Source organism: Stigmatopora nigra, chromosome 1 (assembly GCF_051989575.1).
Source record: "Stigmatopora nigra isolate UIUO_SnigA chromosome 1, RoL_Snig_1.1, whole genome shotgun sequence".
NCBI classification, from domain to species: Eukaryota; Metazoa; Chordata; class Actinopteri; order Syngnathiformes; family Syngnathidae; genus Stigmatopora; species Stigmatopora nigra.
In genome coordinates this window covers 10311756-10336025 of record NC_135508.1, presented here as the reverse complement: position 1 = coordinate 10336025, position 24270 = coordinate 10311756, and the positions used below count along the sequence as shown (strand labels likewise).

General features: G+C 39.1%; 1 protein-coding gene across 3 annotated transcripts in view; it reads left to right on the top strand.

Moving 5' to 3' along the window:
• Window positions 1–605: 605 nt before the first annotated feature.
• Window positions 606–24270, top strand: part of kcnd3 (potassium voltage-gated channel, Shal-related subfamily, member 3) — a 54126-nt gene continuing 30461 nt past the window's right edge. Inside the window, exons 1-3 of one of the 3 annotated variants that reach the window (XM_077712914.1) lie at window positions 689–825; window positions 920–1000; window positions 3620–4799. In XM_077712914.1, coding sequence (XP_077569040.1) covers window positions 3697–4799 — 1103 coding nt within the window. In that variant the 5' untranslated portion in view covers window positions 689–825; window positions 920–1000; window positions 3620–3696. Of the gene's footprint in view, window positions 826–919; window positions 1001–2708; window positions 2843–3619; window positions 4800–24270 lie in introns of those variants that run through there. The other 2 variants (XM_077712905.1, XM_077712923.1) reach the window with 2 other exon arrangements.

Below are 24270 nucleotides of genomic sequence, written 5' to 3'. Positions count from 1 at the left end.
GACCTCTGGTTAGGATATAATAATAACGAAATATAAAGTAATCCAGGGGTCTGTTCCATGAGTTTAATCCAAAACTCATCCACCTTTTAGAAGCAATATAGTATTTTCTATGACGTATTACAAAATAAGCCAACAAAAAACTCGCACTGACATCAGTTATTTAAAAGTAGAATGAAAATTAGAACCCATTGTTAAACACGATCTAAATGACATATTTTCGTCAAAATATAACAGAAAGGGGTTTAAAGAAGTCTAAACTATGATCAGAACAAAGTTCAATCGAATTTCATTGTAATTCTACAAGTATAATGAAATATAAAGCTTCTTCACGAAATTCACTTATAAATAAAAAATAAATAAGTAATACATTTTTAAAGTAATAAATAATATGATCCATTTATTATTATTTCGCTTCTTTTTGGACGTAGTAAAAAAATAACGTTATCAAATAATATCAGTGAGGTTAAACCAGAACCAGGATCCCTTTTTTTATAGGGGAATCATTGAAAGAAAACGAAAAAGCTCTAGTACTAGTATTTCATCAATGATTTTTTCCCTGTCAATCAGAGGTTATACGTACTATGTTTTGAGAGCTGGCGAGCGAGCGAGTGAGAGAGAGGGGACGGGGAACGATGAGAATCCCACTCCTGCTCCTCCTCCTCGTCCTCCTCAATCGCTTGTGTCTCCCGGCTCTGCTCGCGTCAAGAAGCCGAGGAGCGAGCGTCTCTGCGGCGGCGGCAGCGGCAGCGGCAGCGTGCTCCTTCCCATCCCTCCGCTCCGGTCCGCTCCGCTCAGCAGGATGGAAAGTGAGCTCACCGAGCTGTGGTACGTCCACTCGTCGATACTTTCCTGCGCTCTCACGCCACGGTGACACAATCCTCCCTTTTTCACCTTGTAACTTACTTGCCACTGAGCATAGATCGCCCTTAAAAGAAAAAAAAAGGACGTTAACATCCCCAACGAAGAAGGTTGCCTTTTTTGGATGGAGAATTTCCTCACGGTGAGTTGAAAGCTGTCATGTGAATGTTTTTTGGAATATTCTGTATGTTTTGATGGCTGGCGATGAAATAACTTGTTGGCATTGGGACTTAACGTTGATAATATTAGTCAATGTCATGGGGAGGATACATTTATATTAGTTTGAAAGCGCGTTTTGTGGTGGTGAAACTCAACAGGTTTGGGAAATTCTCTTGTTGGAATTAAGCTCAGAGTGGAAAAGCTCAGTCGTGAGGAGGGACAGGGTGTAGAACGCTGTGTTCTTGTATTTTGGTCACTTTACAATGAAAAGAAAAAAGTCTACCACTATTCACATAAATAAATAAAAATAACTTTGACCTACTGTGTAACCTGTAGAACCTTTTTGGGAGACAATATCAGTGTGTGTATATATTAATTTTATGTATGCATGAATATATGTGAGTATTTATTTTTCTTTTTTTGCATAACACTGTTTCACATAATTGTGCATGTTCCGGATGTGTTCAGATTTAACCGATCAAACTCAGGTTAAATGGTAGTCAGCATACAAATGACATCATGTCAAGTATTCTAGGTGGTCCTGTTAAGATTTTGTTTTTTAAATCATACCTAGTAGGAGCCTGAGTTTTTGTGCACTGAGTAGTATTTGGAACAGTTTGCATTTGCCTTTCCTCTTGACTATGGCCAGAGTTCCAGCTAAAGAAATACAGCCAAAGTCACGATGCTGCCAACACCACCAAGGTTCCTGCTCAGTAGGATTTTATTTTTGTACGTTTTGCTTTGGTTTCATTTAACCATGAGTTTTTTTTCACTAGCCACTCAAGGCTGCAGGGGTTTTTGAGCCTTATGTCGGTTCGGGATCCATTCCTACTTTGTAGTAGCGATGTGATTGCGAGTGTGAATGGCCTCCATGTGCCCTTTGACCGACTGGTGACCAATCCAGGGTGTATAGTCAACCTTTTCCCGAAAGTCAGTTGGGATAGGTTCACCCTGTGACCCAAGCAAGAACAAGCAGTGTTTAAAACGTTCATTAATTTTCTGTACCGCATATCCTCACAAGGGTGACGGGGTGGGGGAGCCTATCCCAGCTGACTTCAGGCACTAGGCAAGGGACACCCAGAATTGATGGCCAGCCTATCGCAGGGCTCAAAGAAACAGACAAACATTCATGCTCACACTCATACCCAGGAGCAATTTAGAGTGCTCAATCAACCCTACCCTGCATGCATTTGGGATATGGGAGGAATACAGAATTCCCATTGAAAACCCACGCAAAGGGAAGAACATTAAACTCCATGCAGTGAGGCCCCACCTAGGATCGAACCCTCAACTTCATAACCGTTAGGCCGACGCGCACCTCTTTCAAACATACATGTATGAATATTTTGGGAGATTTGTTTGACCTTTTCTTAGTAAAAGAAGGATTCTGTCTTGCCATCTTACACTATAACACCCGGGAATTTGTGACTTCATAATCACAGAGTCTACTGGAAATTTCAACACCTTCCGTGGAAATCAGAACAGTCAGTGAAATAAAGGGCATGGTTGGAATATTTCATTTTAATTGTTGTGGCCACTGAGCTTTGCTTGATATATTTTTTACAATGCCAAACCAATTCCACAAAGGGCCATGTGGGTGCAGGATTTCTTTCCACCTGAAACAGCACCAATGAGGTTTCTGCTGAAACCAGCAGCACCTGGCTGCAATCATTATTATTACAGTTGTTGGGAAACCCTGCACTCTCTTGGCCCTTTTTCGAATCAGTTTGATACCTGTGCTGTAACCTCACTTATGGTGCCTGGAAAACATCAGAAAGTGGATTTACTGCAGAAAAAGACATACTGCAAAGGTCTATGTAGTTAGGTAGATCAATTTTTGTTACCATGGCTGCTCAGAATTAGTCATCTGGATTACTAATCATCCGCTAAGATTGTTGTATAATGTTAGCAGTTTGGTTGTAGCTCTGTCGTTTGCCGTTAAATATTCTCCAGTCAGTCAGTGTCCATTTACATCCATTTGTAAAACTAAGCACTTTGGCCCTGAGTCATAGCCATATCCATTCATATGCAAACCTTTTTCTTGTAGTGTTTAAAATTAATCAAATGCATTCACTTGCCTTTTGTGCACTCAGTAGTAATGTTATAAAAGTGGAGCATTAGTATTTCATTTTAATTTATTCATTTATATTAATATAAATTAACCACGTGTTTGCGGGGCACTCCAAATTCTCCATTGATGTGACTGTGAGTGTGAAAAGTCGTCTACGTAAACCCTGTGATTGGCTGGCAACCAGTTCAGGGTTCCATGTGAGGATATGCTTTACAGAAAATAATAAAATGATTAATTCAAAACATTTTTCCACCATGTAGAAGTTTTATATTGCATTCTTGTTTGGGTGACCTTTGCCATTTTACAGTTACTTAAGCACTGGAGAGTTCCTGCATTTAAGTTGCTGGTGCATAAAGACAAGTAGTGTTTATTTGTTTGTATGTTTGTTTTATGTGAATTTGATGAGAAAAGTGCTGAAGTTTGATGAGTTATAAATTAACAAACTCATTTCAAAATGTCCTCATTCTCCTGACCTGTGTCCCTTCCTACTTCCCTTCCCCGTGCACTGCTGTCCTTTCTTTCTCTCCCTAGTTGGCGAATCAGCTGAAGCCAAGCTGGTTGTGAAAGTGTGGGATTTCTTCCCCCCTACACCCCAGGTTGGAGACAGTATGGCAGCGGGAGTGGCGGCATGGCTTCCCTTTGCCCGGGCAGCGGCCATTGGCTGGATGCCTGTGGCTAATCTACCCATGCCGGTGGCGCCAACTGAAAAGAACAAGCGTCGGGATGAGTTAATCATTTTAAATGTTAGCGGACGGCGTTTCCAAACCTGGAGGAACACTTTGGATCGCTACCCGGACACTCTCCTAGGGAGCTCTGAGAAAGAGTTCTTCTACAATGAAGAGACAAAAGAGTACTTCTTCGACCGGGACCCGGATGTTTTTCGCAGTGTTCTCAACTTCTATCGTACAGGCAAGCTCCACTACCCGCGCTACGAGTGCATCTCCTCCTATGATGAAGAACTGGCTTTCTTTGGTATCGTCCCAGAGATCATTGGTGACTGTTGCTACGAAGAGTACAAGGACAGAAAAAGGGAGAACGCAGAGCGTCTGATGGATGACCAAGAGGACAACAAGGACGCAAAGCTGCCAAACATGACCTTCAGGGAGACCATGTGGCGGGCTTTTGAGAACCCTCACACTTCCACCATGGCTTTAGTCTTCTACTACGTTACTGGCTTCTTCATCGCCATCTCTGTCATCACCAACGTGGTTGAGACGGTGCCCTGCGGCTCTTCTTTTAATAAGAAGGAAGTGCCATGTGGCGAGCGCTACACTGTGGCCTTCTTCTGCATGGACACAGCATGCGTCATGATCTTCACCGTGGAATACCTGATGCGCCTATTTGCTGCACCAAGTCGCTACCGCTTCATGAGGTCTGTCATGAGCATTATCGATGTGGTGGCCATCTTGCCATACTACATTGGCCTGGTGATGACTGATAACGAGGACGTGAGCGGCGCCTTTGTGACTCTCCGAGTTTTCAGAGTGTTCCGCATCTTTAAGTTCTCCCGACACTCGCAGGGCCTTCGAATTCTTGGTTACACGCTGAAGAGCTGTGCCTCGGAGTTGGGATTCCTGCTCTTCTCCCTCACTATGGCCATAATTATATTTGCAACTGTAATGTTCTACGCAGAAAAGGGTTCAAGCTCCAGTAAATTCACCAGCATCCCAGCTTCCTTCTGGTACACCATCGTTACTATGACAACACTTGGGTAAGAGCAGAGCAGACCTTTTATCTGGTTACAAGTGTGTGTGTGTGTGTGGTGGAGTGCGTGTGTGGGTGTGTGTGTGGGTGTGTGTGCGTGAGGGTGTGTGTGGGTGTGGGTGTTGTTTCCTCTGTGGCCCCAAAAGCCACAACTCCTCTCCAGTTTGTGCCACATATTCTCTGACATGCTTTTTAGGATGGATGCAGTATCAAGACTATAGAGAAACTGTAGTCAATTTACAGCTGTTTTTATAACTAATGGTGCCTTTCCGGGGCATAACAGCCATCAAGATACTCTCTTTGCTCACACTAATGGCTGTACCGTGTCCTTTATGTGCAATACATAAGAGAGACACAGGGAATTGCTCTTGACCAAATGGGTTGAGTTGAAAAGTCAGACAAAAATGGCTTGGAAACAGAGATAGCACTATTGTTTCCCTTTCTAATCTGCCCTGTGGTTAGCAGAATACACCTTCAGAGTGAACTGAAGGACATACTTTGTGCTGTAAGAGCCCTCATGTTCCTTTAGTCACATTTTTGCATCACACTAGTTACTGAATTCGCTTCAAGTGCTTCTCGATGCTTTGATGTACTGCATAATCAACCAGTCTAGTGTAACTGCACAATCTATTGAGATTCTAGGAAACGGTTACAGTGACTCGACAAAGATTCTGAGTTTTGACATTTGCAGACTAGTGTTTACTTTTCAATATATTTCTTGTCGTATAAAAACGGCATAAACAAAACACTCATTTTGAAGCCAAACTACAATAGAGTAAACTTCAACGATCACAATGGCAGAAATGTTAGGGGGGTTTGTATAGGAGAAAATGGTCAGCTTCCTAACCACTCCAGCTGCTAATCAATACTTTGTTGAATTTTTTCAAGATATCCTGTGTTAACAAAAGTCATTTTGTATTAGTGACAGGAAAAAATCCACAACAGTCTGTGTTGTCCCTAAGTTTTGCTTCTGAGCATTCTTTGAAATGTGTGAAAGAGAGAGAGAGAGAGAGAGAGAGAGAGAGAGAGAGAGGCTGACTACTGTAGCACCCTTTGAAATGTCTGAGATGTGGAGGCCCCACACAAAAAACATCGATGACTTAGTTGTGTTGTGTCACTCTATGCTACGCTGCCAGCGAACTGACAGTGTACTTGGTAGATAGATCAATCTGCTCATTTGTCTGTTCTGCTGTGTGTAATGCATACATATCATCTTAGTGGAGTGACACACTAGAAAAAGTGGGTTTTGCAATTATTATAGTAAGAGTAGAGTGTGGTGTGCGCTGTTGTTTCAGTTCATGTGTGTTGTTTAGCTTTGAAGCTTGCTTCCATCAATAAGCAACAGCCCGGAAGTGGTTGTCAGAGTTACTAACTGCGGCCAACTGTATCTGCTGACAAATGCAACCGTCTTTGATATCCTGGCCTCTGCTTTTGGTATACCCTAGAAACAAACACGGATGTTTAACTAAAACATACACCTAATTTTTTTCTGCAGACAGATTGTTTTGTATTTCCATTGTTATTTTGTCTAGGTTTCATCACCCTTACAAGGTTTCAGTTAAGGTTTTGTCATCACCAAAAGAATATATATATATAATTAGATGTGTGGAGAAGATTCATATTTTCAGTTACTATGGCATAGCAATATTATTCAATTTCGCTTTGTGTCTGATAATGTATTAAATACAACATATTCTGAAAGTAAAAATGATTAAATGCTTTCTATCGTATGGCAAACATGTCATTCACACAAGAGATATTTAATGTCTATCACAGATTTGGATTCCTGGTGCCACTTGCCTTTTGGAGGGAAGCAGGCGTAAGCTTAAAAAATAGATTTACTGAGAGAAATGGACAGAAGGCACATGGAAAAATATTCAATTTACAAAATCCCCCAAAAACAAGATAAGCGTCCGAATCCAACACAAGGAAGAGTCACCATGACAAATAATATGACATGACTAAGAAACAATGACCTTGGACAACAACAATGCAACAACAGAGTGAGCAAAACCAGTACAATAAATAAAAACAAATAGATGAGAACACAAGGCACACCTGGATTAGACATCATGTGACAGAGGAAGCTGATTGTCAGACGCAAGAAACAGGACTGATGAGAAGAGGTAACACAAAAAGAGCTATAGGAAACCATAGCAAGGAACATATATTCCCAACAAAATATTGATGCGTTTTAAAAAAATCTAATTAAACACAAGGTTTTTTGTGGCACCCTCGTTTTAAAAATATGTGTTTTGTGAAAGACTTCTTTGGATGATTAAGGAACAACATCCATGCATTCATTTTGTTATGATTTTGCTGTTTAGAGCCAGGCCTGAGCTGGAATATATCCCATCCTTTGGCCACCCGCCCGAGTTGGTTTCTGTTCCAGTTTGAAATGTAACCCAAATATAAATCCAAGTGTAGAGCTCAACCAGGTCGAGGTGACACTGTGTAGAACAAAAAAAAAAGTTTTCTTTAATCCTTGTGAGGATAGGCAGTTCAGAAAATGATGAATTACTTTCTTTATCATCTAATTTCTGGTCTTATCTTTGGTTCTTGTTATTATTTATTTTCTGTCATTAACTGTCATCAGGATTTATTGTGACTTGTGTTTATCTTTTCTTCTTGTTTTCCCCATTTTCATGTGATGGAATGTGCTATGAGTTACTTTATGTTGAATTGTGCTATCCGAAAAAATAATGTAACGTATACGCTTATGCATGGGAAAGATAGACAGACCGTACATATATGTGGAGGTGTGTGCACATATAAGGTGACATGCAATAAGCACACCAAAATCAGTATATAAGTGTGTATATTGTTTGTCTTCTTGCCCCTCTTTCAAATCCAATTAAAAAGATCTTTCAAAATCAGTGTAGTAATGTAGGAGGCAACAGCTTGTGAAAAACTATGATCAATGCAAATGAACCTGTATTGATTAAGAGAAATGTTCTAGTGTTACCAATTACACGTGTGGCTGATGAGCTTTTGATTAAACGATAGGCTCATCCTGTTTTTTTTTTTTTTATCTTTCTATTTTTTTTCTTAAAACAGTTAATGAAGTCATTTATCTCGGAAAATTTAGGTCCTGGTCTATTCTTAGCCTTTTTTTTGTCAAGATCAGTGTTGAGCTAACCTGCTCTGAGCTCTTCTATTAATTGTTTGCATAATTCATGCTGTGCATATTCTGTGACTATTCTGCCTATCTCAAAAAAACTTGCTTGATCTAATCCGTGACTTGACGTGCTTGGAAGTTTAGTCAGGACTTGACTGGTTCCCTGCTGTGATTCTGGATTATAAAATTCATACTTGAGATTTCCATGCCACTTCCAATTACTGTAAATGACTATAATCCCATCTCTTCATCAACAAGACAGTGACAGACTGGTGTTAATGTCCACACAGTTGCAATTTAGACGACAGCAAGATGAATGATGCATTTGTGTATCTGCTAGCAAACCTTGTGAAGATAATTGCCACGTGATTTATTTTAGCAATCTGTATTTTCCTGCCATTTTTCTAAAATTGTGTGAATGAAATATTTATTTCCACCTCACTTCGATGAGCTTGTCTCTTTCGTTGGGATGCGTTTTATTTCTTTAAGCCAAACTCCCGGATGGCGGCCAGTTATTTTGAGAGACGGTATCGAGTGCCAATACTGTGCTGTAGAGTAAATATGATATTGCCTTGACAAAATACATTTACCTGGTTTCATCAAGGAAGGGGCGGAAGTTAGGGGAGGTTTCTTATGGCTAATAGGACTGTGAAGGGTAGTTGACAGGGAGAGGCTGTCAAGCATGTGCTTTATCTTACATAGGACCATTTCAATCATGTTCTTACCACGCATGCAAATGCTGCCCAGTTATAGGACACAGTGTCCGGACAAACTTCATCTCAACTGACTGGTCCAAAGTAATTGGAGTGATGCTCAAGGTGCCATGTAGAAAAAAATGGATCGGATGTGGTAAAATTTCATTATGAAAACACTTTGCCTCCCTCCTTCCTTATCTCTAACACTGCTTGTCACAGTAGACTGGCTTCAGCCAAAGACCTCCAAAGAAAATTACACTTGCAGTATGTCCACCCCATCAATTCAATTACTATACCACCAGAGTAGGCGGATTCTGAGTCAGTGGTAATGCCACTAAGCATTGCTGTGTCTATGGGGTATTGTACCCTATTCTTATCTATGACCAACTATGCTACCCCATATTGTCCCGTAATTTGTGGGTGCTAAATCCACATCTGAACATTGGTTTTTGCTGCCATTATTTTTGTGGGGATGGAATATTTTGCAAATCAAGATTCATGTTTGATGTGCATTGCAAAATGATTGCAATATTTTCAACACTGTGGGTATATAACTGAGATGTATTATATATTTCTAAATATATATAGTATATAGTTAATACAGTGAAAAGCCCCCAGAACCATGTCCGCCACATAATTTAACACCACATGATTTTTTTCTTATCACATTCTTCTTGCAAATGTGAGAGGTATATAACACTTTATGATGCAAAGCCCAGCAAAAAGGTGTGATGAATTGTTCATATTTAAATATACCACAGATGTGAGAAGTAACAAAGGATACAAGAGACGCAGCAGGAATGAAATCTTTGCACAAATGTTTAACTTCCTACATAAATCCCATGACTCTTCCTCAAGGTTATATTAGTGTACTTAATAGCAATTGCAGAATTCATCATACCTAAATATATTGGGCCCTATTTTTGTAGACTGCACTGGTGTGAAAGCACCCAAATGGTGCAGTGATTCTTTTGCCTTCAGTGTGGGCACTATTGGATTGATTCCCATTTGGTGGTGGTGTGATTGTGAGTGCGAATTGTTGTCTTTCTCAGTGTGCCCAATGAATGGCGACTGGTCTAAGGTCTAGTTAGCCAGAGTTGGTTGCCCTTATTTCCCGGTGCCTCAGGCGAGCCAACAACATTCTCAAGAATTCATCCCTCCCAGGACACTCGCAAATTGAACTGCTGCCATCAGACAAACGCTTCAGGTTACTGAAAGCACGAAGAAACAGACTACAACACAGATTAGCATTAGGATCACATCAAGTCAATATTATTTTGCGGTGTTATCCATTTGCAAAACTGCCATTTTTTTACAAAAACGGTGTTCCTCCTACCTGAAGGATGGAAAACCAATCATTCCTAAGTGACGGTAAAAATTGCTCTTTGGTTTTGTTAAATACTATGACATAGCATTGTAGGTGAGTTGTCCACATGACTAAAACCTTTGTAGCATCCTGGGGGAGGCATCTATCCAGCTCTCTTTCCTCTCACATTACCTGTGTGGCTAATCAGTGTTTCAGTGTGATGATAGCGGCAGTCTAATGAGTGAATATAGATCAGGCTGTGGTGATGGATGTTGTTGTCAAGTGATTTGGACCATAATGAATGTTCCCGGGCCAGGTAGACTAGTCTGGCAGCAGGAGAGTGTCCGCAAAGCAGCTTTCTAGTCATAGCTCTTCAACTGGCATGTGGTTCAGCAAGCTAAACAGCCAAAGTCCTGGTCCCTTTCCCAGTTTCACTCAATTGAACAATTATGTACAGTGTGACCAACAAGGCGACACATTATTAGTGGGATTTACATTTAAAAAGAAATAAGGTCATCACACAGCTGCAGTAATACTGCCACAATGTTGTGTCTTGCTTTATTTTGCATCTATATTTGATAGGTGCAATGAATCAGAAGCCTTGATATTACTAGCTGTGGTTTGATTATGAATAACACATTATGCTTCTATATTAAATGTATCGTTTCAAAAAAGAAGAGGTAGGCAAAAAGCAAATGTGGTATGCCTGTACATTGAACCCTCCTATGACCTTCAAATTGGTTTACATGTTTAATCCTTAGGGTCAATTCAATCCCAGCCATTTAAATTATATGAGATGTGGGCACTCCACTTTTAAAGGGGATGAGAGGGTTGGTTTTGATTGGCAGCACATTGGAATTGATATTTTCACCTACAGCAACGCAAAGCGCCCTATTTCAAATGTGCCTGTTTGCATACTGTTTTTTCCATTACCAACACCTGCTCTAGTATGCCTCCTCACATGGCACAACAATGTGTCAGTCTAAATCTTTGCCACACACAAAAATAGAAGCTTTGATGGCAAGAAATGTGCCTTTCCAATGTCAGCATCCCAAAGGCTTGCGTTTTTATTTTCCGATTTGACTCGTACACTTGTGCCAAGATAAGAAACTCGAGTTGGCTTGGCTTCAAGTAAGTCACATTCAAGTATTTCCAGGTGTACCGATACATTTTCCTCTCCTCTCTATGTATGGCTGGCAACTGTTCAGAGTTCAGTAAGAGCCCCGAATAATAAAAAAAAATATTTGGGATTATTTAAAAAGCTATTTTTGTTATAATTATTTTGGGGGAGAAAGACTCATATCCTCATTTAATTTGAGGTTTTAGGTCAAGTTCCACATGCAGCGAATTGTGTGACTACTTGTTTCAAACTTAAAAAAAATAAGTGTTTGATTGATCACTTCTCGGTAAAGTTTCATCCATGATCAGTCCTTTCTCTATTGAACAGTTCTTGCTCATAAGCCTGGCCTACCCCTGTCTCTTGCTGTGAGGTCATTGATGTGTGCTCTATACAGAAAGCACGCTGGGAAACAGTAACAGATTGGATCTGAGCCCCATGGACAACCAGATTGATATTGAGAAGCAAGCCAAATGCTTTCGAATGTCACAGATGGCTGCTGTTGTTGATTTGACCGTCACAAATAGCTTTTATGCTCATATACATGCCTGAGTTGGAGGGTTTATGAGAACTAACAGAGCACGCAAAATTCATGGAATTCAAGCTTTGGCTAATGTAAATACCAGATTCCACACTTAATTTCAGTATAAAATAAGATTTGCTCTTGTAAACCTCCCGTCTCTACTTGAGTTTTCAAATGTAACTGAAGTTTCTAAGACAAGGCTTTTTTTGTAATCCCCTAAAACACACACAAAATGCATCCTTCTTGTTCTTTTCAAAGACAATTGCCGAGCCCCTAAGCACGTTGTACTTTATTTATCTTGTATTTCTTTGTTTACCATAATAGTTTTTGAAAGACAAATGAATAACTTCTGGAACACCTGAAAAACTTGCTATGAACAAATTGACTACTTACAGATCAGTGTATCTATGATAATTTTGTTCTTTCTTAGTCTGCATTTTCTACCGTACACTTCGGGTTGCCTAGCTAGTCATCAAATTTCTGACTCAAGTCATCACAAGTCTGAGTCCATGTGCAAAAACTCATCCCTGGCATTGGTTTTATTGTCGTGATCTTTTCTGTTCTGGAAGGATTGAGACCGCTGAGCAACAAAGGGCCGCATTGGTCTCCAGCCGGCAAAAATATATTTATGATTAGACGAAAGATAGTTCTATTCATCAGGCTATTTACGAGCGTATCATCAGATAAATGCTATGCGAATAGAAGGCCGGGGAGAGCAGTGAGTGATTGATTTGATTGCCGTATAATCCAATAAGAGATTGTGGCTTCTGCAAACACAGATGCATTGTAAAGAGGGTAGGGCATCTGATATCACACACTAATGAGGCCACCACTGAATATATATTTTCCATCCTAATGGTGTTTTGCATGGTGTCTGGAAAATTGTATGATTGTTAGGATGTTTAGATGTTGTTACCGAATTGGATTTTATTGACGGATGTTACTTGAGCAATCTCTGATTTATGCGTGTGTGTGTGTGTGTATGTGTGCTTGTGAAGGAACATTTGCACTCATACCAAAATCATTTGGGGATTAGAAAGTGATGGAATGGTTTTAAGGGTATAATCCTGATTTGATTTCACCGCGGTACGAAATGTTATTTTTTTACTGTTTTGTCGGCAATATACTCAAAATTTCATTTTGCCGCATTCAGTTTGTGTGGCACCAACGCGGATTTAGGAATCCTTTGGAGTGAGGGAAGTAAACTCCTTTGCGTTGACATTCAAATAAACACAATAGCCTGAAAAACAAACTGCTATTTCAATTGTTAAAATCATGTTTAAACTAGAATGTTCAACTTTCAAATTTAATTAAATAATATGCAGTACATACGTCATACTTGCAAATGTTCTTTTCATTTTAATGTTAGAATACAAATCAGAGTAATTCACACATGCAGGTTAAAAATAGCAACCCTCACGGTCCCATCAGCCCCTCTTTCTATGCCACCTCCTCTATCTCCTATTATCACCATGTTTTCAACACATTTTTCCACTTTTGCCTCCTCCTGGAGTGCTCACATTGTGTATATTCTACAACACACAGTCACACACACACACACACACACACACACACACACACACACACACATGCAAGTCAAACAACATGTTTTTTTTGTCATTGGAATATTTTTAGCCATGTCATCTGCTGCTCACTTCATTGTGTTTCTGTGGTAACCCTGGGCTATAACTGATGTGTGATATGATATTTGCTGCGAGTGTGCACTTACAGTCTCTGTCAGGTTTAAGTCACTGTACATTTTTGGCAAGATATCCCAGATCATGTGATCGGAATTCACAGGATCAGATTCGTGTAACAAAGATAGGGCTTTTAAATTTTACCTTTGTCATCTTTAGGTGTTTGGGGTTTCTCCATTGTGTGACCTGTCCTTGTGATTGCCCATTTGAGTTCACCTGTCATTTCTCCAGCCCTGGTGTCTCTCCTGCTCACTGCCTCTCATGTAACCCATGTGTTTCTAATTGTCTTGTCAACCCTTGTCTGTCTACCCTGTGTATTTGTGAGTTCTTGTTGGAAGGTCTGGTGTTCATGCCTGTTTCTACCCAGCCCTGTTACGTCATGTACCTGTCCTCTGTTCATCATGTCTAGTGCTCCTTGTCCCCCCTCTATAATGTTTGCTTCATTTGTTTTAGTTGTTAGTTTTTCACTTTCACTGTGTTTTTGCATTCAATGCTTTGTTGTTTTTGTGGTCAGCTTTAAGGTGTCTTTTATTGTTTAATTTCGTTTTTGAAAGGAACATACAGACCGATTGACTAATACTGGTTTGTATGAACATAAATGCCTAGCCCATTCAAAATGGCCCAAATTACTGCATAATTCATATTAGGTGTTCGGGAAGGGATAAGCAAACGATAGACGATAACATTTGCAATGGGCACCAACAAACCTTCACATATTTTGATGGCTGATTTTCCATTCCTAAATAGTATGTCTGCGAGGAGACTGGAAGATCCTTCCCCTTTATGTAAACATTAAATGCAGCAAACAAAAATCGGCACAAGCTGTCGTTTATTCAACTGTGTTATTTTAGAGACTGAATTATTCAACAGCTTACTTGTTTGCATCTCCACCATTGATGGTGCAATTGGTCTTCTTGTAAAAGATCTTGGGCAATCACACAGAACTACATGCCCTTCTTTCTACAGAACCCAACAGAAAACACATAATATAGCCCCGCTGTTCAGATCTTAGTAAATCAAGCTCATAGTGCTCTCTCTCTGTCTCCATCACACCTGTTGCGACTCAAATTAAACAGCACAACTGTTAATCATGGTGCGTTTGTCATGTGCAAGGCTATAAATGACGCACAATCTGGAACAAGATGCTACCCAAAATAGCTCCCGGCTTTTTACTTGTTCTGTATGTCACGTTTTGGTTTGGGTTTAGCATATGTGAAGCATTCAACATCCGTTTTTTTTCCTGGGCCTCATCTCCAGTCGGTTCGTATACAGAAATGTATGCATGGATTTATCAGATTGAAGGCCTCCCCTTAGGCACTTCTCCACGGGCTGTTTTGCGGCTAACCTGGGTCTCCTTGGATGACAAACTTGCACATCCGTTATCGGCCTCCTCTTTTCTAGAAAATCGATAGTGGGCTTTCTTGGTTTTCTTTGCACTCAAAGTGAGTCATTTGTCAACTTTTAAACATGTGCACAACATGTAACAGTATTTCAATTTAGATATGAGTAAGTGACTATTTTATTGTTAAAGATTTGAATTATGTTGGAAGATTCAATTCAATTGAATCGCGTGCTGGAAAGAAAGTAGGGTAAAATGATGCTGTGCGCATAAAAGATGCACGAGGCATTGACGGACGGCCATTGTTGCCAAAAGAGGCAGACAGGCATGGAGATAGCATTGGCATTCATATAAACAATGAATGGAAGCATGAAACATTCATCTATCACAGCTCTATCTAATTTGTACTGTACTGCCAACATCTATTATTTATCAGCATGTAATGAGTACTGCCAGCAAGTAAAAGGAAGCAAATGTGTATCATTGACAGACCATGTAAAAATGTTGTGGAAAGTGCAGGTTAAACATCAAATTTAGCACACCATTATTTCAACCACTCTGAGTATTTGCATATTCATGAGTTCCTACAAAAAAAATATGAACTAATGTTAAAATTCAATTGAATGCCATGCTTTTGATTGGTGGACAGTTGCCATAGAAGTTTGTACAAGATTGGTGATAAGAAAAACCCTGACAGAGTCCAGATTGACAAGGACTGACTTTTAAACCCCTGACCCCTTTCCATGAGCTCCTGTCCCACTGAAATGACCGTGAGGCTGGGAGTGCTATTTTTGGAATTGGGGTCATCTCGGGTAGTGAATAGAAACAACACGGAATATTTTTTGAAAGACTGATAGCAAGTAAAAAGAAAGAAATGCTAGAAATAGAATAATCAAAATACATCTGATATGGAAATTGGATGCCTAATGGCTAAAAATGTTAAATGGAATTCAAATTGTGTGGTTCATATTCTTTTAGTAGTGCTCCAAATTCTTAATCATGTCTGAGTTTATTAATTGTTGAATATCATTTTAAATTGGCCCTAATTATTATTATCATTATGTTACATTTGCAAAAGTGAAACTGTCAAAAATATTTTACAAAGTTCTAACACAAACTTACATTTTTCATTCATTCATTTTCTGAATTGCATATGCTAACAAGGGTCGTGGATTACTAGACAATCATAAGACAACCAAAGAGACAAACAACCATTCACAACATTGAGTACAAAAAAGAACATGACATCCACTATTTACCTTTGATTGTTCTACAGGCAATTGTACTTGGTCTGTAAAGTTTTAGAAGTATAAAATCACTGCTCAAGACAAATTGAACTCTGGACAAGAAACCCAATCTAAAATCCACGCAAAAAGAAGTGTAATCAAAAGAAATCTCGCAAAAGACACCATATGGTTAGAAAAACATTTATAACCTTATACTAAACTTGAGAATCTAGGTTGTAAAAGTAGGTCAGCATATACCTGTGGAGCATTTTATACATAGTGAAGATGATAGCTTTTTCTGTATGACACGTGATTCTAGCAAATAATAGATGTAGAGTGTTGTAGGTGGGAGAGTTGTGTAAGTGAAGAGGCACTGGATAGGATGATGGATCAAGTAGCACTGATTATGTAAAAAGATTCAGGGAGTTGGTGACATATTTTGCCATTCCTTACAAGAAATTAGATTATGGGAACATTACAGTTAGTGGCGTACTCAAAATGTGCTGATTGAGTAAGTGAGGTGCATACTTAGTATTCTTTTTTAAACTGAATTTAATCAGAAATCGTCTGCTCGTACCGGCACCATGGGAGGTCTAACCCGAATCAATAGCCAGACAATCGCAGGGCAAAAGTAGACGGACAACCAACCATTCATGCTCACACTCGTACCAAGGGGCAATTTAGAGTGTTCAACCAGCCTACTCTGCATGGTTCTGGGATGTTTCGGAAGAAACCAGAATACCCATAGAAAATCCACATAAACCCAAGGAGAGCACGCAAATGCCACATCGTGAGGACTGACCTGGGATTGAACCCTCAACCCCAGAACTGTGAGGCCAACTCACCAACCACTCTTCCACCAGGCCCCGAATCATATATGCGGAAAGACATAAAATTCCATCTTACTGCCGGATGGAAGTGTCAACACACAATGTGATAGTGGTAATGTTTGCTATAATATTTAGCAAGCAACATTAGTTTCAGAATTTCCATGTCATTACCGTAGCAAGAAGGAACCGGAATTACAACTCTCCCCTCTCCCACTTCAACAGCTGATCTGAGTCAGAATGAGGGTGTACAAATGAAAATGTCATCCATTTAAAAGAAAAACATTCACTGTGGGAAAAAAAGAGTGAAACATGAAGCAGAGCTTTCAGTGCTAGGCATTGATTAGTGAAGTCACAATACTGACTGATGACAGATTGTAAATATAGTTTGTCTCAAAGGATACGAGGGATGGACAAATGAATTTTTACAGATTTGAGGATGTGAGAAAAGAGGGTTGATTTCCCAGAGGAGATGGAGATGGATGAGTGAAGAAGACATTGTAGATGGAGACGGAAGTAGAAAGAAAATGAGGACTTAATTAAACAATTTATGAAAGAAACACTGATGCTCATTGCCTTGTGCCTCAAAGTCAGTCTTTTTTTTGCAATTAAGACAGAAGCATAGATACTCAAAACTGTATACTTATGTACTGACATACTGTTCCTTTAGGAATGTGTTTAGTCTTATAGATGATTAAATAATCAATTGTATTGTATTAAAATATACATAAATCATTACATTTGTACTTGAAGTTGGCTGGTTTATAAAAGTGGCTTCCCAGATAGACTGCACTAAAATAGTTTTCAGTGTGTTTTACTATTTCTATTTGATTCAGGGTTTTTTTCTGCTCAGTTTACTCTCAGGAGGCTTAATGAGATTAGTTCACTTTTTGTTGGCTTAGCCGTTAATGATATTGGAGACTGAAAACACCTTAGTATGTAGTCCTGCTAATACAAAGGACACTAATGCTCACAAAGGTAAAAACAGACTAAAGTGAAATATCCACTCTCCCTTTTTATTTATTTTTTTACTTTCTTGACTGAGTAGTAAATAAAGTACATGTTTTACTAGTATGCCTTCTATGGCACCAATTCTAAGATGGTCATAGTATCCTTGCAGCTTAGTCTTTTGTTGCCTGGCAACTGTGGTCGAATCCAGGTTTGTGTGAAACAAATAATTGCAACTTTAAAATAGAAAAAAGGGAGGGATAGGTATAAACAGCTATATACATAAAAAAAAAGAAGTATTAGTGGTACCCTTTCATTAAAGTAAACCGCACAATGGCCACTGAAAGAGCTTGTAGGTGATTTAAAAAGCAGTAACTTAAATACAAGAATAAACTAAATAATAAAACTGAATGGAAAAAGTAAAGGTACTCCTAAAGCGAGACTGTAAAAAATGCATTTGGGGAAATTGTACTTGTCTCTTTGATTCAGTGTTACAAGAAGAGAGCAACAAATGCGTCCATATGTTGGCATCCATTTCTTGTGGTTTGGTATGTTTGTTCTCGGTGTGAGCAAGCTGCTTCCAAATTACAATGAGCTAAAATACGAGCTATTCTACATTAAACAAAGCTTAATTATACTGGTGATCCCCCCAAAGAAAAATGTAACTGGCTAAACTACAATAAGATGTGAAAAGTAGCTTAACTATATCAAAGCTACTTTCGCTCTAATTATTAATTGCACTAGTGGGGAATACATGAAATTTTGATTCTAACATTTTTGGATTATTCTTCTTCTTAATTCCAGATCATTATCAATGTATTTGAATAAGGCAGTGATAGCTTTTTCTTATCATTTATTTAACCAAACTGTGTTTGTTACACAAATGTAGTTGCAGAACGGAACAAAAACTTAATTTTGCTATGGTCATTAAATATCATAGTCATGAAAATATCAGTTAGAAGCCACTACTCTAAACAACTATCAAACCCGATGTCAATAAAATTAGCTTCATTTGAGTAAATGATTCTCATTTTAATGCAATTGAATAGATGCAATATCATGTTTCACAACAGGAATGCAGGATCATTTACAAAACTTATTTATTTATGTCTAAAATGTCTTTTACTGCGTCTGTATTCTAACCCTCTTGCTACTGTGACAATAAAATTCCCCGAATACGGGATGAATAAAGTTATCTAATCTAATCTGATCTAAAACGTTTGGTCAAGCCAAAGACAACATCCATAAAACTGATTTTACATGTCTAATAGAGTATCTCTGAATCACATCCCATCCATCCCCCACACCCCAGCCTTTAAAAAGATGAATGCCAAGCCTTGGGTTAAGATCAGTTACCAGGCTAGTAGTTTGTGCCCATAATGATAAAAGGGTGGTTGCCCCAGGAGCACGTTCGTTTTGCTTTCACTGACCTTGGAGCTACTAGAAAATAGGTTCATTCATCAGATGGCAACCTCAAGCTAATCCAGAAATGCTGTGAATCATTAATGGCAATTTGGGTGATATGTGGGCCATCAGTGAGATAAGGAACATGTCAAAAAGAAGTTCTTAAAAAGCATTACGGTTGTTTTTTAGAATAACAAACGTGCAGCTTCCAGTCAACAGAATTAGAAGAGTAGAATGCAACTTTGTTATATTATCATTATATGAAATGTTTCTTGGTGCTGTGAAGCATTCAAGTACATATACAGTAATTGTACAAATGTTTTTAGAGAACATAAGACCGAGAAGGGGAGACGATGTGAATTTGCTTGATGGATTTGATGTTTTTTTTTTCCAAATAACAAGCCACTGGTTAATTGAATAGATGCACAGAAACAAACTGAAAATTAAGATCCAAGTCTGAAAACAGGAACATTTGAAATGTATGAGATATGTATTTATCTATTTTAATGAATGAATTTAATTATATTTATTAATGATTTGCTTGGATCATTTTGTGCACTTTGCAAAATGAGAGTGGGAGCACGCTGATTGCTTCCTCATTGTTGGCATATTTCAATCAATCAAACGTTTAATTTAGTAGAATAGAAAAAAAAAAAAAAAAAAATCATCAGACATAGGCATTGTCGTCATCATTGACTTGACAAAAAGCCTAGTAGTCATCATACCCTCAGCTGCGTATGACGAAATTGTATAGTGCTTCTCCACTGGTCCGCCATCCCAGGCAAGACCCCTTAACTGACATATTCAGACTTGTTAGCACTCCGCCACGATGGAAACATCGCATCACCTCTTGTTGCCTCACCGATGCTAACAAGAATAAAATGTATCACTTACCTCTCACTGTCTTCTTACTTACCCTCCCTCAGTTCGCCTGTAGAAGGCAGATCCACGCCAAAAATTGTGGGCAATGGATCGGGCGTTTGTCAAAAAGATACTAGGAAGCGGGGCTCGGAGTGGTTGTTGTCGTAGCCCAACCGCAATGGCCGCCCGACATCCGCTCCCCTGCCTCCTTTCTCTTCGCCGTCTACGGCGTACTTTGGGGGGGTTGGATATCCTCGGAGATCCTGGAGGTCTCCGGATGTTCTTAGGGATATCGACAGTCAGTCCGTAGTAAGTTGTGAAATTGGGTGTCTTGCCTTTCAACCAACGAACTGGAGAGCAATGAGCCGCTGCGCCCGAGCGCGCCGCCATCTTGAACTCCACACCACAAAGGGCTTTACTACTTCTTTCTCTATTCTTTAATCAAATATCAGTTTCTGCCTTTTTTTAGGTGGTACAAAAAAGTGTTATTGAGATTAAAACTCGAAAAACATGTTGTTGTTTTTATTAATATTTTTGATTGGAGTATTTTTGTTTCAACCATTGCTAATTGTTCTCAATTCCTAGATCATTTGCTGATATGTCATGAATCTGTATTTGATTTCGAAGTCACGATGTTGTTCTGGCTGGCTTTGCACAGACAGATGGCGAGCACTCTGATTTTGTCCTGAAAGGCCTGAACCGCTGACTTTAACAATGGGGATCAGGAGGCGCAGGTATAGCCTCTCTGCGGAAGGGAGTTGGAGCAAAACATTAGAGGCAAGTATCATGCTGAGACACACTGCGAAGCAGGTGGAAATGCTTGTTCTTCAGGTCAGAGGGTGTGAAGAAAAAAATACAAGGGTGGAAAAAGTGTTTGAAGAAGGCAGCACTCAAGGAGAGGGGAAACTTGGTTTCAGAATGACGACACCGCCAGAGATAGCTGGATAGAAAAAGATGGCACACTACGGTTGCATCATTCTGTTGCCACACATCACAACTCCACTGTCATCTTTTTATCTGCCATCACCCTTTGCTCCCACTTGCTATTTTATTTCAAGCACTTTTCAGATACACCAAAGCTTTCTATTAAAACGAAGCAGCTCATGAATTAGCCTCTTCTGTTCATGTGTAGTTTGTAGCCTAAAGCATAAATGCAAATTCACTTGAAGGAGACAATTTACATTATCATAAAAAAGCTCCACAAGTCTTTGCCTTGCTGCTATCCATGCGCAGTGTTTACACATGTTAATCACCTAAGCGGATGTTGAATTCTCTTGATTGTTGTTTGATAGAATTCTGAAACCCCTTGGATTCTTTGGATGGACACAGGTCAGGGTAATAGGCACCACATGTCAAAAAGGATTCCGGCTATCTGTTGGGTAGAGAGTTTTTGCTGTTGTGGATATCTTGCGGTGTTTTTCCTCCCTTTGGCACATGGAATAATGGATGTGACAAATTATTCAGAATCGGTTGCTTGCGGCTTTGGGTCACTGGTAGTGGTTAGAAAGGGCCACTTGTTTTCTTTCACTCAAATTGAAACACACGCACAGCAGGCATGCGACCTCACTCCCAAGAGAAAAACAAAATTTAGGACTACAATGTTAAGTGAGAGAAGTATATTGACCCAATTGGATATGTATCTTTTGAGTGTGCGTTTTTATTGTTCTGTGGTTTATTATGTAGAAAAGAAGGTGGAATACATTTAGGGAGTTCTTCAGTTGTTTTGCAGAGGGAACAAAACTAATCATTTCATACAAGTCCCGCATTATTAATGGGATTATTGCAGCATTGTTAATCTCGAATGCTTCATGACCATGTTGCTGGGAATCTTACCGAATTTGACTTTGTCGTACCCCATAATTTGGTAGATACGTGTTTCTACTATTTGTTGTTGAATAATATTGGTTTAGTAAAAATTAGATCAAATAAACACTGAAATCTGCCTAATTGCAATGTCTGAAAAGAATCAGGAGATTTGTCACTAATATTATACTGATATTGATTTTAAAAATTGATGATTACTCAAAGGTTTGGTGGTTTTGAACTTCCCTTTTCTTAGAAACATCTATAAACAAAATTAGGTAGTTCTTTTATCTGTACAAACTTTGACAAAGTTTTATGCGGGCACTAGAGGATTTTTGTTGAGTTGATTTATTTACTTACCCAATTTGAACAGAGTCGCTGTTTAATTGTGATTTTACAGAAGTCTCAACTCAGCACTTTTAGCAGTGGAGCAGCTCTGCTCAAGTGTGGAAGTGTGTCAAGCGGGGAAATGGTTTCACGAATTAGGAACAGGACATCCTATCTACTGTCAACCAGAGGCAATTTATGACTGTCACTTCCTCTAATATGAGCAAAGATAAAGAGGAGTTCTTGCGGGCAGATGCATTTTTAATATCAGAGTTGATCAATAAAAACGACTACTTTACTTAATAGTTCTGGTCCTTGGGGCCCATTGGACTTGTTTGGATTATACAGCAGTCATTATGTTGTGCTTTTGGCCATCGTGACTTAAATTTACTCAACTGTCTAATGCTGAATATCACTTTGCCTTGAATTTATTCTTTTACAATTGTGTCTAAACCCTTTATACATTCTCAACCATTTATACCATTTCTTATTTGGTCATTTAATCTACGTACTTGCTGTCTGTAGTATAATAACAAGGTGATTTTTACTACTATCCAACCCGTTCATTTTTCTTTTTGCTTCCCTCCAACTTTCTGTTTTCAGCATTTCACTGCTATCCTGTTAACTTTTCTACTGGCTTTTTTTTTTTTTTACTATTTAATATTTAATCTTTTGTGTCCACATACTGTGTGCAAGAAGAATATCTCCCTTGTCAGAACTGTACAGAATGTACTAAAGCTATAAGATACTACCTCAATCCCCTTCTATTGTTTCTGTTCTAACATTTTGTTTCTTTACCTTAATATCAAAAAAACTCCATTGCATCGTTTGCTCACCCATGCCTCTAAATTCATATGTCCCAAAGTATGCACGGTTATGAGAATCATACATGGCCCCTTTTACCCAGGTATGTGGGTGTGTGTAATTATCAGTGCAGAGTGCTTGTCTCCATTCATTTTTAATGAGCTATGAGGCTGCGTTGCCTCCATTAATAGAAAATTAGACCGACCATGAGCCAGCACGACAGATGAAAGCCCAGAATCAAGGATGTGAAGTGCACTGCGAGAGGGGGTTAATGACGCGTCAGGGCTCACTGTCTGTTCTGACAAAATGCACAGAGCGGGAGACGGACAGAGCGATGTGAAGAGGGAGAAGGGAGGGGAGACACCAGGGAGTCCTTCAGCACTCACAACAGTCAGCTTGAAGCAATGAGCCTTAACTACAAGGGCTGGGGTTCCAATGGGATTCATTAGCATGAGACTTGAAACGTTATGATGTACTGGCATCTCATCTGTGTGTATGTATATTGGGATATTATCATTCCGAGTGGCCCTCATCTTTCACCGTGAATTGCTGAGGTCAGGAGTTGCTGCATTGTTTTTAAAAATTTAGCGATGTTAAAGGTATCAGTACTGAACACCAGTAAGACTACATGATTGAAACAGCATGATTAATTGAACTATCATTTTGTAAAGTTGTAGGGTGCATGAGAAGATGATTATAAAGGGAAGGGACTGGGATGCATAGGATATTACGTAAGTGCCATAAATTATGAGTAGATTAGACTTTTAGGGATATGAGATTTTTTCACTTGTTCTGGATTTTGCGATAGATAGGTTGTATTGTAACAGTTAGTAAAGAGATTTGATCCAAGCCGCAACAACTACTCTACTAGTGAGCCATGCTGCTCTATGCATGTTAATTTTTCAAACTTTAAAAGCAACACAATGTCTTTTGAACTGTGGCAAATGCATTAAAGAAATGTCACATTTAAATCATTGGTCTTGTACGTGTTTAGAAGAACACATTAAACTTACATCAATTGTGGGACTGCATGTTGCATTGCTAAGGCATTTCATTTGCTTTGCCTCTCATGTAAACAGTACGTATATGTATATTTGAAGCAGAGCTGAATAAAACGAGACCAGCACTGCTGGATAAAAATGAACTTTTCGTGAAATAACATGCCTTTTGAAGTATTAATCAAAAGAGGGGATCTTTATTTTCTTCATAATGGGAAAATTCCGACAAAGTCTCTCATTACATTGTGCTGATGTATAGTGTTGTAGTCTCTGTACGTGTTTTTTTCAGCTTTCCCCTGTGTAAGATATTTAATAGTGGAAGCAATTCATTTGCATAATAGTGAATCATTCATCCTCACATGGTCAGTCATAAAAAATGAGCCTAACAGGAGATTCTGCATCAGCAGAATATACAGAACTCTACTTCAGAGCACACATATGCACTTGGGTTTATTGTTTATGTGAGTAAACATTAAACCCAAATT